Source organism: Parus major, chromosome 2 (genome assembly GCF_001522545.3).
Source record: "Parus major isolate Abel chromosome 2, Parus_major1.1, whole genome shotgun sequence".
Lineage (NCBI taxonomy): Eukaryota > Metazoa > Chordata > Aves > Passeriformes > Paridae > Parus > Parus major.
The window spans coordinates 16,616,955-16,629,428 of NC_031769.1; the positions used below are offsets into that span (position 1 = coordinate 16,616,955).

Below are 12,474 nucleotides of genomic sequence, written 5' to 3' on the forward strand. Positions count from 1 at the left end.
ACATGAAATCTAGCTTAATGACTCTTTGCCAAGATAACAAAAGATATTCTGATTTAGACCCTTGTGTCCTACCTCACTTCACAGCCTGTGCTGCATTATTAAAGAAGCTGGGACTGGTTCTTCCTGACCTATCCTCCAAGTTTCCAACAATAAAATTATGGCCTTGCAGCACCAGATTTTTTCACCAAAATCACTGTGTTTAAACACCCTAGAAATATATAAGTATATATATATATATATCTCCTCTGTGATTCCTTCCTATTTGAATTGCTTTATAGTTTGTGACCTCTGATACTCTTCTTTGCCAATGAGTGACATAAAACAACTAAAAGTTGTGTCATGCAACTACTCAATTTCTAAAAAACATCTGAGAGATCCTGTGAACATTTGGGAGACCTACTGATCTTTAATCTCTCTAATGATACCCTAAGAAGAACTTTGAAGATATCTATGTTTGCACATCAACATCTCACTGCTGTACATGATTTTATACTGTATTTCCTGCCCTGTCTATTCTTCTGCCACCCCTTGGTTACCTACAAATAGTGCAGCTCACCTAGTCCCTTGAGACCATAACTTTAAAGCTTTTGGTGGCAGACCTTGGAAGAAGTACCCTCATGTTCATAATCCCCACTTCACAGAGCTACAAATACATTTGGAGGGCATCACATTTTCACAAAATCCCACTTCCCACACATGCCCAGGGACCCAGTAGTTCTATTATTACCTTTACCCTGAATTTTCAAGCGTGTAAGTTGGACCTACTGATCTTCAGTTCTTGTCACTATTATAGGGAGTCTTTATAAATACAGATGTCACATTTCCTATCTTCCCTTGCTCCTCTACAGCTATTAATGTAAACTTATTACACTTATTAAATAGTTCAGCAGTTTTCTAGGCAGAAGTCTGAAGAGGAGTCTTCAGAGGAACCTTAAGAAGTTCTAGAAGAAGAGACTTAAAATTTGAGAGACTTATAGAAGTCCCTCTAAAGAGAAGCCTGGCTTTTAAAAGCTACTCATCTGGCTTGCTACAGGCTTTGCCTATTTATTACCATTCATTTTGTCAAACTCTGAGTGGGAACTCACGAGCTGGTATTTACCAGGTTCTCTGTAGAGTCTTATTATTACAGCCTAGGGTCAGTAATAAAGATCATGTCAAATCAAACTTGTATCATCACATTTTGTCAGCAACACTTTGGCAGTAATTGCCCAAAAGGTCTCTGTTCTTGTGGCCATGCTCTGTGGCAGTGCAGCGCTCTTTAACCCTTGGTTGGTCTTTTAGCAGCTGCCTTGGATCTCACATATATTCCACACTGCTGACAAAACTAGGCCATGGCAATTTTCCACTGTAACTACTGCTTGGTCATAAGAAGAGCAACCAGTGTGATCTGAATAGCTGAGGTATTTTTTCACTTCCCTAAATACTACTAGTACTACTAATAATAATAATAATATATAAATAATAATACAAATACCTATAATAATACTTACAATCATTTAATAACATTTATAAGAGATTTGCATCTGCTCTTACTGATAAAGTAGATTTTCTTTTAAGACAAAAAAATGTCTTTTCACTTCCATCATAACCAAAAGGATGCTTATGGACTTTTATCATTGTTTTTGTGAATTATTATACTCAGAATATCACTGCCAAGGTGCCTGGGGTGTTTCTTCCCAAGTGCTTTCTGTTGGCAGACATTAACTTTACAGGACCTTAGTTTTTTGAAGGCAGTAATTACCACAAGCATTGAGAAGTCTTCTGCAGTCACTTTTACTAAAGAGGTAACCTGATCCCATTTACTTTCTGATTTTACTGATCAACAGCCAGATCAAAATGCCACATATCTACTCTTCATTCCTTTCAGCACTGAAAGGGCCTTCATTTAGCATCTTTTATTTTCAACTCCCATCTTTTCCTCCCTTTAACACTTTGAAGCTCGCTTCTTGAAAAGCAGCATACTGCTTTTTCTGTTATAATGTTGCATTAAAAACTATTTTTGCAACCATTTGAACACTGTAGTGTTACGTGTGGGAGAGAATCCAAAGAAATGCTCTCCTCTAACTCCCACACAGCACAATGGAAATGAGCAGTTTAACACAGCAACTTTAATCACAGACATATACACTAACCTAATTGTGGTTTGCTTCACTAACAGTTGGAAATTCTCAAAAAAGGCAGATATTTTGAATATACTTCAGTATGTATTCTTTCATTTTCATGATTTTACCTCCTTGGCAGAGACTACATAGTAAGCTACTAGTTTTCTTCCTTCACTCCAAATTTCTGTCATTTTCCAATGTAACCAGCAGTTTTCTTCTGCAAATACTCATTGTTCTCAGTATGTTCGCCCTTCATGCAACTTCTCATTTCATGGTAAACACACAAGATATTTTTCATGCTATACCAACAAGATAAAGAACACTAAAGAAATATCCAAGAAAAAGTCAACTGAATTACATGAAAAGCAACAAAAATCTATCAGTTTCTACTCCTTGAAAACTTCAATCATAATGGAAAGGTTTGTTAATCACCATATTATTTCTTTTGTCTCATGTTTCCTTCCCTTTTCCTTGTGAGACACACATTTAGAGAAAAGTCAACTCTCCTGTAAGGTGCCAAAATTGAAATTGAATCCACCTCTGGTCAACTGAATGAACTGCAATGTCTCAAAGGCATCATTTTTCTTTCAGGGAATTTTTATTTATTTTTTTTTTAAGTCTGATTCTCATTCATATGTTATGATTTCTAATGGTAAGAGGGAGTCTGGAAAAAAATAAGCCCAAACTTTTTCCTAATGACTGGAAAACACTTCAGAAACAATGAAAGATGTGTATATGCCTCTTCAGTATTGCTTTGGTATTAAAGATTCAGATTCCATGTGTTTCTTTACTCTTAGACTACTCTGGAGAAATGGCTAATCATCACAAATGTAAAAATGTGTTTTTCAAGACTAGCAGGTTTTGAGAAACACAAGATTTCTGTGTCATGTCTAATAAAGTTACATATTTTACTCTAGCAGATACCTATATCAGAACATATGCAAGTGTACAAGTGCAAAAGTGAAAACTATTCCTCAACTTATTTCTGAGAAAACAGAAATATTTCCTATAAAACAATCAGCATTTCAGTATGTAAAAAAAGTCAGGCCCAGCTTGCAATAGCTGCATATCACTTTGTAAGTCTAGAAATAGTTTTTGCTCACAAGAAATGCTTGTCTTGATGTCGTCTATGATTAAAAATGTCACAGACATTACCAGACATAAACATTACCAGATTAAAACCTCACAAAACTGTAATGAAGTTCTTCTTCTAAGTTAATATCAAGCAACCAAACAGATGCCTACAAGAAACTTTTCATAACAAAAAACTTTATGAATACAATTAAGTAATTTGAATCACTTAATGTAATATCATTAAATACAAAGACACTGTCAGAAACAGAAGAGGGGAAAAAAAAAAGGAATGTTACTGTTCGTTCTGTGATTTCCTGGCAGGATATTAAAGTCTTTCAAAATAAGGCATGCATTTGTAACACAGACACTGCAGGATCAGGGAAACTGTGGGATCAAGTGTTCCAAAAATCAAAATGGAAATACTGATCTAGATATAGAACGTGAATGAAGCTATTAATTTCAATAATGTACCATACTGTGTGCACACCTACGTTTCCCAAATGTAGGTAGTGAATATATGCCAGTTTCACTTAATATCTTTTTAGAAAATTTGAAGTTTCAGAGAATATTCTGCATTTACTAAGGAAACAGTGAGTTTCCAAGAGATGTCACCAGATTTTCAGTCAGGTAAAAGCAGAAAGTTCATTAACTTAGTACATAAAAACTGCATCAGCAATTTACAGACACTCCTTAGTATACTCATGCCGTAGTCAAAAAAATAAGAATCTTTAACTATAGAATCACATTTAAACTCTCGAGGAACTAGAATTATTCAGAAAGATTTCTCTTTCCCAAAATTATTTTCCAGCTAGTGTCTCCAATATATTGAAACCAAACATCATTCCCAGTAGTGGTAATGCAGAGACTTTCACGATCCCAAGTTTCTAAAAACCCCACGTCCCCTTAGACATGTGCACAATTAATTGGTTTGATTTTCCAGAATTACTTAACAGTTTCCTTGATTTTCGCTGAACATCTATAAATGCAAGTATATTTCACTGGAAGACACAAATTGCTCAGCTTTCTTTGGGGTTGTTTTTTTGGTTTTTTGGAGGTTTTTCTGTTTGTTTGTTTTGTTTCATTTTCCATTAAACCACATAAACAATTTTGGAAAACATTCCTGTTTGGAAACCCCATCCCCCCCTAGAGCCATGCTCCTTGCCTGAGAAGCTGACTCCCAGAATGGGAGGCTATAGCCCCAAGATAAGCTCCACACGCCGTGAGGAGGAAGGGTGAAGTGAAAGACGCGGGTTTACCTTTGCCTTGCGGAAATGGTAGACCACCAGCATGCTTATGAAATCCAGCAGCATACAGAGCGTTTGGAAGGAGATGATAGCCAGCCGTAAGTACTTGTCCTCCTGTGCATAGCAGGGGGTATCATCTGTGCAGAAAGAACATCCTTCTCTGCAGGGCAGGCAGGTGTAGACTTCCTCTGACAATTCACCACCAGAAAAGTGATTTTCTGCATCCTTTCCTGAAAGTATCAGAAGAGCGAGGGGAGACACCTTTAGTTGTACTGGATGGGGAGTTCACTACCAGTCCTCTGTTGGGCTTCCTTTCCCTCCCCTTCTCTCTCAATATGTTACCAAATACCTTGGCCATCACTGAGCCATCCTTTGTAACATTCAGAAAACGCAGACCAGTGAAGGAAAGTGAGCTTATTAAACATCAAATGCTTTCCTGTTGTATTTAAAAGTGGGCTAAATCTGAGGAAATTCTATGGAGAAGAATATTGAATGGGGAAAAAATTACATTAAATATTTGAGAGAAAGGAAAATATTTTAGACAGATGAAGGGCAGACCCATTAATTACCTAATATTCATAGTACAAGCTCTGATCCTATTGTAGATTGTTCCTCAATTTCATAAAAATGCTATCTAGTGAATTAATTAGTTTCAAATTAGATGAAACCCTTCTTAATTATCCTTTGTTCAACAGGCTGTTGCATGATTTCACTACTCTGACCCCAAAGCAAAACCAGTGCACTTGGACTAAGTATAGTTTTCCACTGTTCACACAAGCACATCAGGAAGGCAACCTACTGGAAAGTTAATATTTTGTCTAGGAAAATCAGTGACACTTGAACTGACAACTCATCCCCCTAGAGCACACACAGAAGGATTCCTAATTTTTCTGATCCGTGACACTTGCCCATAAACCCCTGTAAGGCTATGAGTAGAGTTAAAAGGTGAAAGAGAAAGAGGCAAAAAGAAAGAATATTGTTAAATAGAAGGAAAAAATTATTTTGTTGAAAATTTTTTTATAGGCAAGACAGCCTTAGGAGCTCACAGAAGCAACAGAATGTGGCTGAAGCCAAATCAATGGTGTGTTATGTGACAATTCCTCTCACAAATATAGTTTTATTCTGTCAATTAAATAAATTATTTGCAGTATAAAAACTTACACACAGAAAAAATACAAATCAAGACACACAGTTATGAGGCTAGTTGTCACATATATTACATGAATATGGTTTGATAATTTAACATGATCCTAAACTTGATGCACTTACTTTATTTCTGAAATGTTCAACCTTGAAAGTCATTGCAAATACACTATATTCCATTTTATCAAGCAGTTTCTTATCTGAATCACATGTTGAAGTGTCTTCATGTGGATGCTCATCACATACTACAGGGATTACAGTAAGATAAACAGTTGCACATTGAAGTAAATATCCCATGGATATGACTTCATAACACCAGAGCAAGCTTTTGTTTAGATGTGTCTGGTGTCTGGTTGAGAGCCTGGGATGGGCTGCACAGGGAGGTGGTGGGGTCACTGTCCCCAGAGGAGTTTAAGGAAAGACTGACGTGGCACTCAGTGCCATGCTCCAGTCTATGGCAGTGTTTGGGTATAGGATGGACTCAAGGAACTCAGAGGTCTTTTCCAATCTATTGCTTCTGTGATATTCTCTGTTGTACACAAAGGAAGATCACTGATGCACATCTCCTGCTCTGTCTGCACTGCCAGCCAGGACTGATTTTTCTGTGAATATCTTTTGACTAACAAATGGAGGTAGAGGTGTCTGAGGAACAACTGGATATGGCACTCAGTGCTCTGGGTTAACAAGGTGGGGGTTGCTCACAGGTGATCACTTGGTGATCTTAGAGGTCTTTTCCAACTGACTGGATTCTGTGATTCTTTGTGATTCTTCCTTATAGCTAATAAAAAGAAGGATCAAAAAAATTGGATCTACATGAAGTTTTCCACAATGCAATGAGGAACAATTAACAATTGCCATATTGTTTGGTTTTTTTTGCTTTTTTTTTTTCTCCTTGACAAAAAGAACTTTTTTCAGACCCTCTAACATATATTCTTGGGGAAGAACTGTTCATTATATACACCACTGACAGGGATCTTGTCCACCTACACCCTTGCCCTGACTATGTGTCAGGGCACAGCTGCCCAATGGATAGTTGAACATTTCTGCCCTTCTTGTCTGGTCCTGTCCCCTCACCAAAGTCAATGTAACATCAATTCAAGACACAGACACTCCAAGCCAACCCTGGAGTGTCTCTAACAGAATTGCTAGATGTTTCATTGTGCCTTGTCCTATCTCAGCAGTTCTTTGGGATTACATGTCCCCCACAGCGAATAAAAAGCTTTTCCTCCTCCAAAGAGGACAAAAGATTCTAGACACTGGTAAGGTAGATGGGTAAGAAGTCATTTCTGCTCTATGTAAGGCAGCTGCAGTCTCAGCACTGTCACAAATGAGATGGAAGCAAACCCTGTGCTGCAGGAGTTAAAACTGAAAATGAGGAAGATGTAAAAATAGAAAAGAACAGAAATAAAATGTAGGAACCAAAAAAGAAAAAAGATAAAAAGGGAGGAGAAAAGAACAAAGCAAAGTAGGTGGAAAGTAGGAATAAGGACACAAACTAGCATAAAGTATAATAAAATAAACCAAAAAGCTTAATGTTTCAGCTATTTCCACTCAACCATATTTTTTCCCTAGCTTTTCTCTCTTCCATCCCAGTCTGATTTTTCTGTCTGATTGGCCCATCTGTTTTTGAAATGTTCTCCTGAGGGTAACTCTTCATCAGCTTTGGTTCTCCTAAGGACACTTTGCCACGCAAGGGATGCCTCAGCAGCTGCAACATTGCCAGCTGAGCTCTTCCTGCAAAGTAAGAAAGGCAGCAAGACTGCTGAGAGCCAGGGCAGGGACTGCTTTATCCCAAACCAAATCATCCCACACTCCAGTCAGAACTCAGCACATGAACACAGAGAGCACAGTGCATGCTGAGCACTGAGCAGAAAAGAAGATTGATTCTGCTCCTGTTCTGTAATAGAGTAAATTAGGAACACTCCAGTTGCATCAGCAATGTTGCAGTAACTTGGTGAGAATGTAACTGGACCTCTTGGCACCAAAACCTGGTCATCAGCCATGGGCATAAGCCTCACCCCAGAAAGGGATCACTGAAGTCAGTGACAACCTTCATATGTGCAAAGATCTGCACATGTGGGTTCTGCTGAAGAAACAAAGCCAAAGGACAGGTGTGAGAAAATGAGAATTCCTGTTGAATTGGAAACACCTCTTGGAAATTTTTATGTGATTATTGTAGTGTTAGAGATAGCAAAGTCCCATATTCAGACAAAAGAGCCACTGTGGTGCAAGCAGGGCAGTTCCACATCCAAACAGCAAGAGCTGAGAATTTCTGCAGTATATGGATGATGCAGAGAAAACTTCAAGGCTGAAAAAAGCACCATTGTTCTGATAAAGAGTTTTCAATGCAAACCTGATTGCCTCATAAGGCAGAGAACAGAAGTGCTTTGGAGAAGGGTGTTACAGGAATATTAAAATATAAGCAATCATCAGTTAGTCTATTCTACCTATATTAATAGTGCTACCTAAAAATGAGCCATTTGGAGAAAGTGCATAACCATGCATTCAAGCACTTACAGGTTAATACAACCTGTGTATATGAAATGTGTTTTTTTCTAAAACCAATTTCCAACCTCAAAAGACACCCTGGAAGTATGGTAATAACATTGTCCCCTTCTAGTACTCATGGTCCTCATTAACATATGCAGAAAAAATAGAAAGGCTTTACATATTTTGGCACCGTCAGTTCTGAAGAACGAATGCAGACTTGGGAGAGAAATGCCCTCCTACCTGGCTTCGTATTCAGTGAGAGAATAGCCTGAATTCCAGCTGTGCCCCTGCCCTACACACTCCTCAGGAGCCTGCAACATGTGCAGCCTCCCTGGGAGCAGTTACACCATGCTGCTTTAAGATAGGAAAGCAACTGATTTGTAGAATCTTTCCTACACAGGACACTCTCTACGTCACATTGCAGGTTCCCACAGAGCTGACCAGTAAACAGTGTAGAGTGTTCAACATCTCTGCAAAGATGTATTATACAGTTATCTTTCAGATTCAAACCAAAGCATTCATCTGGGCCAAAAGCAGAACCTTTCCTCCACTCCAAATCTGGACACTTCTGACACAATGTGCATCCAGAGTTACCCATATTTTGTTGTGGTGCACAATCACTGAGTAATGCTCCCATTTCAAGACACAACACAATCCAATTTTTCAACTGAGTGAAGTACAAAGCTGGTCATTTTTTTCTATCTCCTTTCTGATATCTTTAGACCTGCAAATCTTTGCTGCCTCTTTATTTTCTTCCTCTAGGAATACTTCGTAAATGATTAACATTCCTATTCAGTTCCATCTCTTTTATCATCAGATTTCACCAACTTAGCTCCACAAGGAGATCTCCAGGTCAGACAGCTTCTGTCAAAACTGCTTGCAGAATTCGTGTCTAGAATTCCTATGTTAACATCATTTTGAACCACCAAATACATACTACAGCCATTTTAGCCATGTCATTTTTTCCTCTTTTTTTACAGAATTCAGCTCTATGACAGGGCAAAGTTTTCTTCGAACCACAGGCTCTTCTCATTACTTTAATCATTTCCAGTCTCACTGTTCACTTTCTGAAATCATCTATACAACATGGCACATGGACCTGCATCTGGATAAATTAAAAAACTTCTTCATTACTGTTTCAAAACTCGAGTTACCTCACAGCAACAAAGGCTCAAATCAAACTGGCCTCCTGCAGCCTACAATATCAGCATTTACAAACGTCATTGAGACAAATTTCACTTTATTAGGAGCTGAATAGCCATTTGAAGGCTCTTCATTCTATAGCAAATGAAGAAAAGATGGAGGTATTGCTTTTTCCATCTAAAGAAAAATCACCCTCCAGGGGAGTCATGCTCTTGATGCTGATTGCAGTTGAAACCCAGGTGACTAATACATACCAAGCATATGTATTTTGCACAACTGACATGAAATACAGTTAATCTCATCCCTAATAATCAATGTTGTTTTGATCTCTATCCACATTTGTTGTGTGTGTTCTATGTCATTTGGTATGAAGTCTTCTTTACATGCTCTCTCAAGGAATTAAATCCTAACTCCACCAGAACTCACGGCACTTCAGGAAGAACCAAACATCCTCCTCACTCTAGCAGCACATTCACCAGCCCAGAGAAATGGCACTATCACAAGGCTGCCTTCTGCACCACTTTACAATATGAAAAGACAAGGGAAACACTCAGCAGATAAACTGTTGAACAAACTGTGCTATTTATTCTACAAACATTGTAGACAGGAGACATTACATCCCCTATATCTATATGTACTTCAAGTGATGATTAGTACTAGAGATATTTCTCTTGGGGAACAGAAACAGCTGTTTTCACACAAGGTAGGAGATAATACATGCAGTCCTGGACCAAGCTCAGTGAAAGTCACTCACTGCCATTCCCTGGATATCTCACACAAACTGATCTCACAGCAAGAGGTGATGACATGAACCTCTGGATAAAGGATAGTGCAAAGAAGCTGGGCATGAGGTGAACCTGAAAGCAGGAGGCAGAGAAGGATGCCTGTTACACCTCCAAGCAGCAGCTTTGCACCTGTGACTTCAGCCTGAGCTCTACCAGTATAACTGCAACCATTTCAGCACAAAATCCAAACAGAGATTTGGTCACATCATGACAGGCATCAGCTTTGGCCATGCAGTTCGTCTGTTTTCCCTGATGACCATCAACCAAGTTCTGTTTCTCCTGTTGTGGGGAATTCAGTCTAAGAACCATACAATGTGTGTCCTGGGCTTGTTCAGGATGCATGTTATCCACACATCTAGCCAAACAGACTCCCAGGCTTGAGCCATCTCTATTACCTCATCAGCACATATTGGAGTTTGGATGCTCCTTTGAATTCTCCTTTGCAAATGGAGTAAAATGAAAACAATTAAAGCCCACACAAAGCCAGAGGCTAGGGCATTCTCATCTCTTCTGGCTAAACAGAAAATGAGTAGATTAATTTCCAGAATACTTGTGCATGAGCACAGATGCCAGAAATCTCTATTTCCCCTTAGCAAGGCTTCTTTTCATGTTTTTTAATTTATTTACAAATCAAATATTCTTCAAGTGGGTATGTTTTACAGGATCCTCAAGAGTATCATGAATGACAAACCAAAGGGCTAGAAGTCCTTAAGTGATTATATAATCTGAGAGTTGCAAACCACTGGGATTTTGCTGTATAACCCTGATGAGGATAAAAAGCAGCCCTGCATTATTAATGCTAGCTCTGTTTTCTTTTTCTTTTTTTTTAACTCAAGCAAAGGCACTTACTCTGAAAGCTGTTCACTGAGAAGATGTTGGGATGATAGAATCCAGCCTTGCAAATACATTTGTAGGCTCCAAGCACAAATCCAAGGCCTTTAATTGGCATGCACTGTGAGAAAGGAAAAAAAAAGAAAAGTCATGCAGATGATCACACAACTGTCTCAGATGTACATTCAAGCATAAAAACATTACAAGATACTCTGTGCAGACTTCTAAGAACAAATAGGCACTCCTTCCAGACTGACAGTATTTTCTCAACAGCTTTTCCCATAGTCATATATCACTCCAGTTTTTTTGCCCTATTGTTCATCTCTAGCAAACAGCAAAGACAGCTATAATCAAGCATGTCCTGCTGATAAACTGACCAAGTGACAAATTTGACTCTTGCACATCTGATCTAGGCAGGACATTAGACAGCTGTGGGTTTTTTCCTGAAGGGTTTCCAGCACTTTTCCCCAGCACAGCAGGTGGGTTTCAGACAGCTGGAGCTCACTACGTGAGCAAGAACTTGAACACCTGCAGCAAAGCCCCAGCCTTCTGCCGTGCCCCCCAAACAACAGCGAAGTGGAGCTAACCCAGTTACGAAAAAGAAACCTACGTGTTCAAGAAAATGGCTGCAGACATAAACCTGACCTGGTTGAAAGAGAAAAAAACCTATGCCAACAGGAACCCCATACTTTTCAAATATGCTGTAACTTTTTGAGGTAGCAATATGTGAATCAAGTTTTGCTTAAACTCAGCTTCACTCTTGCCTAGTTTTGACATCAGCAACCACAGCAAATTTATTACCATGACAGAACATCTACTGTCAGACCATTTCTGTACGTCAAATTGACTTTGCCTAGTACAGAGGGAAGAAACAGTCCAGCAACATAAAGGTAGAAACACTTGTAAAATGATGATTCCCAGTGCAGTTTATTTCATGCCATCAGATGACAGTAGACTACTAGACTAAATGCATTTCCCATGACTACAGGTGTACCTATAGCAAGGAACACCATGAATGTGAACTAGACACTAGCAGTTCCTCAGTGACCAATTGAATGATTTAACTAAAAGAGCCTCTGTCCTCACACCTCCCTATTTTTCACTTGTTTTTGACTGTCTGTGACTTTAGGATATGCTCCAATATCTAATGCCTGTGTCTGGGAGGATGATGCAGAGGACAGGGTTCAGTAAAAAATACCTGAGTATAAAAAAATCAAATGTACACCAAGAGAGGACAGTCTGCACTGTAGACACTCTAGAAAACCTCAGGGAAAAAAAAAAAAAGCTAAGAGTTTCTTATTATCTCAACTATCAGCTTTGTGACATAATTCTGCCTGATGTTAGGGAAGCTACTTGGCTTTTCATTGCCTGAGTTCCCCAGACAGCATCATCTCTTCTCGCACTCTTTGCCAACCTGAATCTGATGTCAGTGCAGGCCTCCAGGTGCTATTGGAAAACAACTAGTAAGTAGGAAACCTGTACGCAAGAACACTGAAAATTCATTCAACTTTTGTATAAGCATGAAATATGAAAAAAAAATGAAAGAGAAGGCAAGAAACTTTTTTTTTTTTTTTCCCACTTTATCTTCACCCTGGAGAAATGTGACTGTTGACAGGGTAGAGGACAGGACAAATTTAAGTGGGATGAGTGTGTGTGCAAGTT

At 38.8% G+C, this 12,474-nt stretch overlaps 1 protein-coding gene across 1 annotated transcript in view; it reads right to left on the bottom strand.

The window, feature by feature from the left end:
- The window catches only part of GPR158 (G protein-coupled receptor 158), a 185,074-nt gene that overhangs the window by 95,501 nt on the left and 77,099 nt on the right, over nucleotides 1-12,474 (bottom strand). The window contains exons 3-4 of the mRNA XM_015620039.1: nucleotides 10,831-10,933; nucleotides 4,433-4,650 (exon numbers count right to left, since the gene is read on the bottom strand). Coding sequence (XP_015475525.1) covers nucleotides 4,433-4,650; nucleotides 10,831-10,933 — 321 coding nt within the window. The remainder of the gene's footprint in view (nucleotides 1-4,432; nucleotides 4,651-10,830; nucleotides 10,934-12,474) is intronic.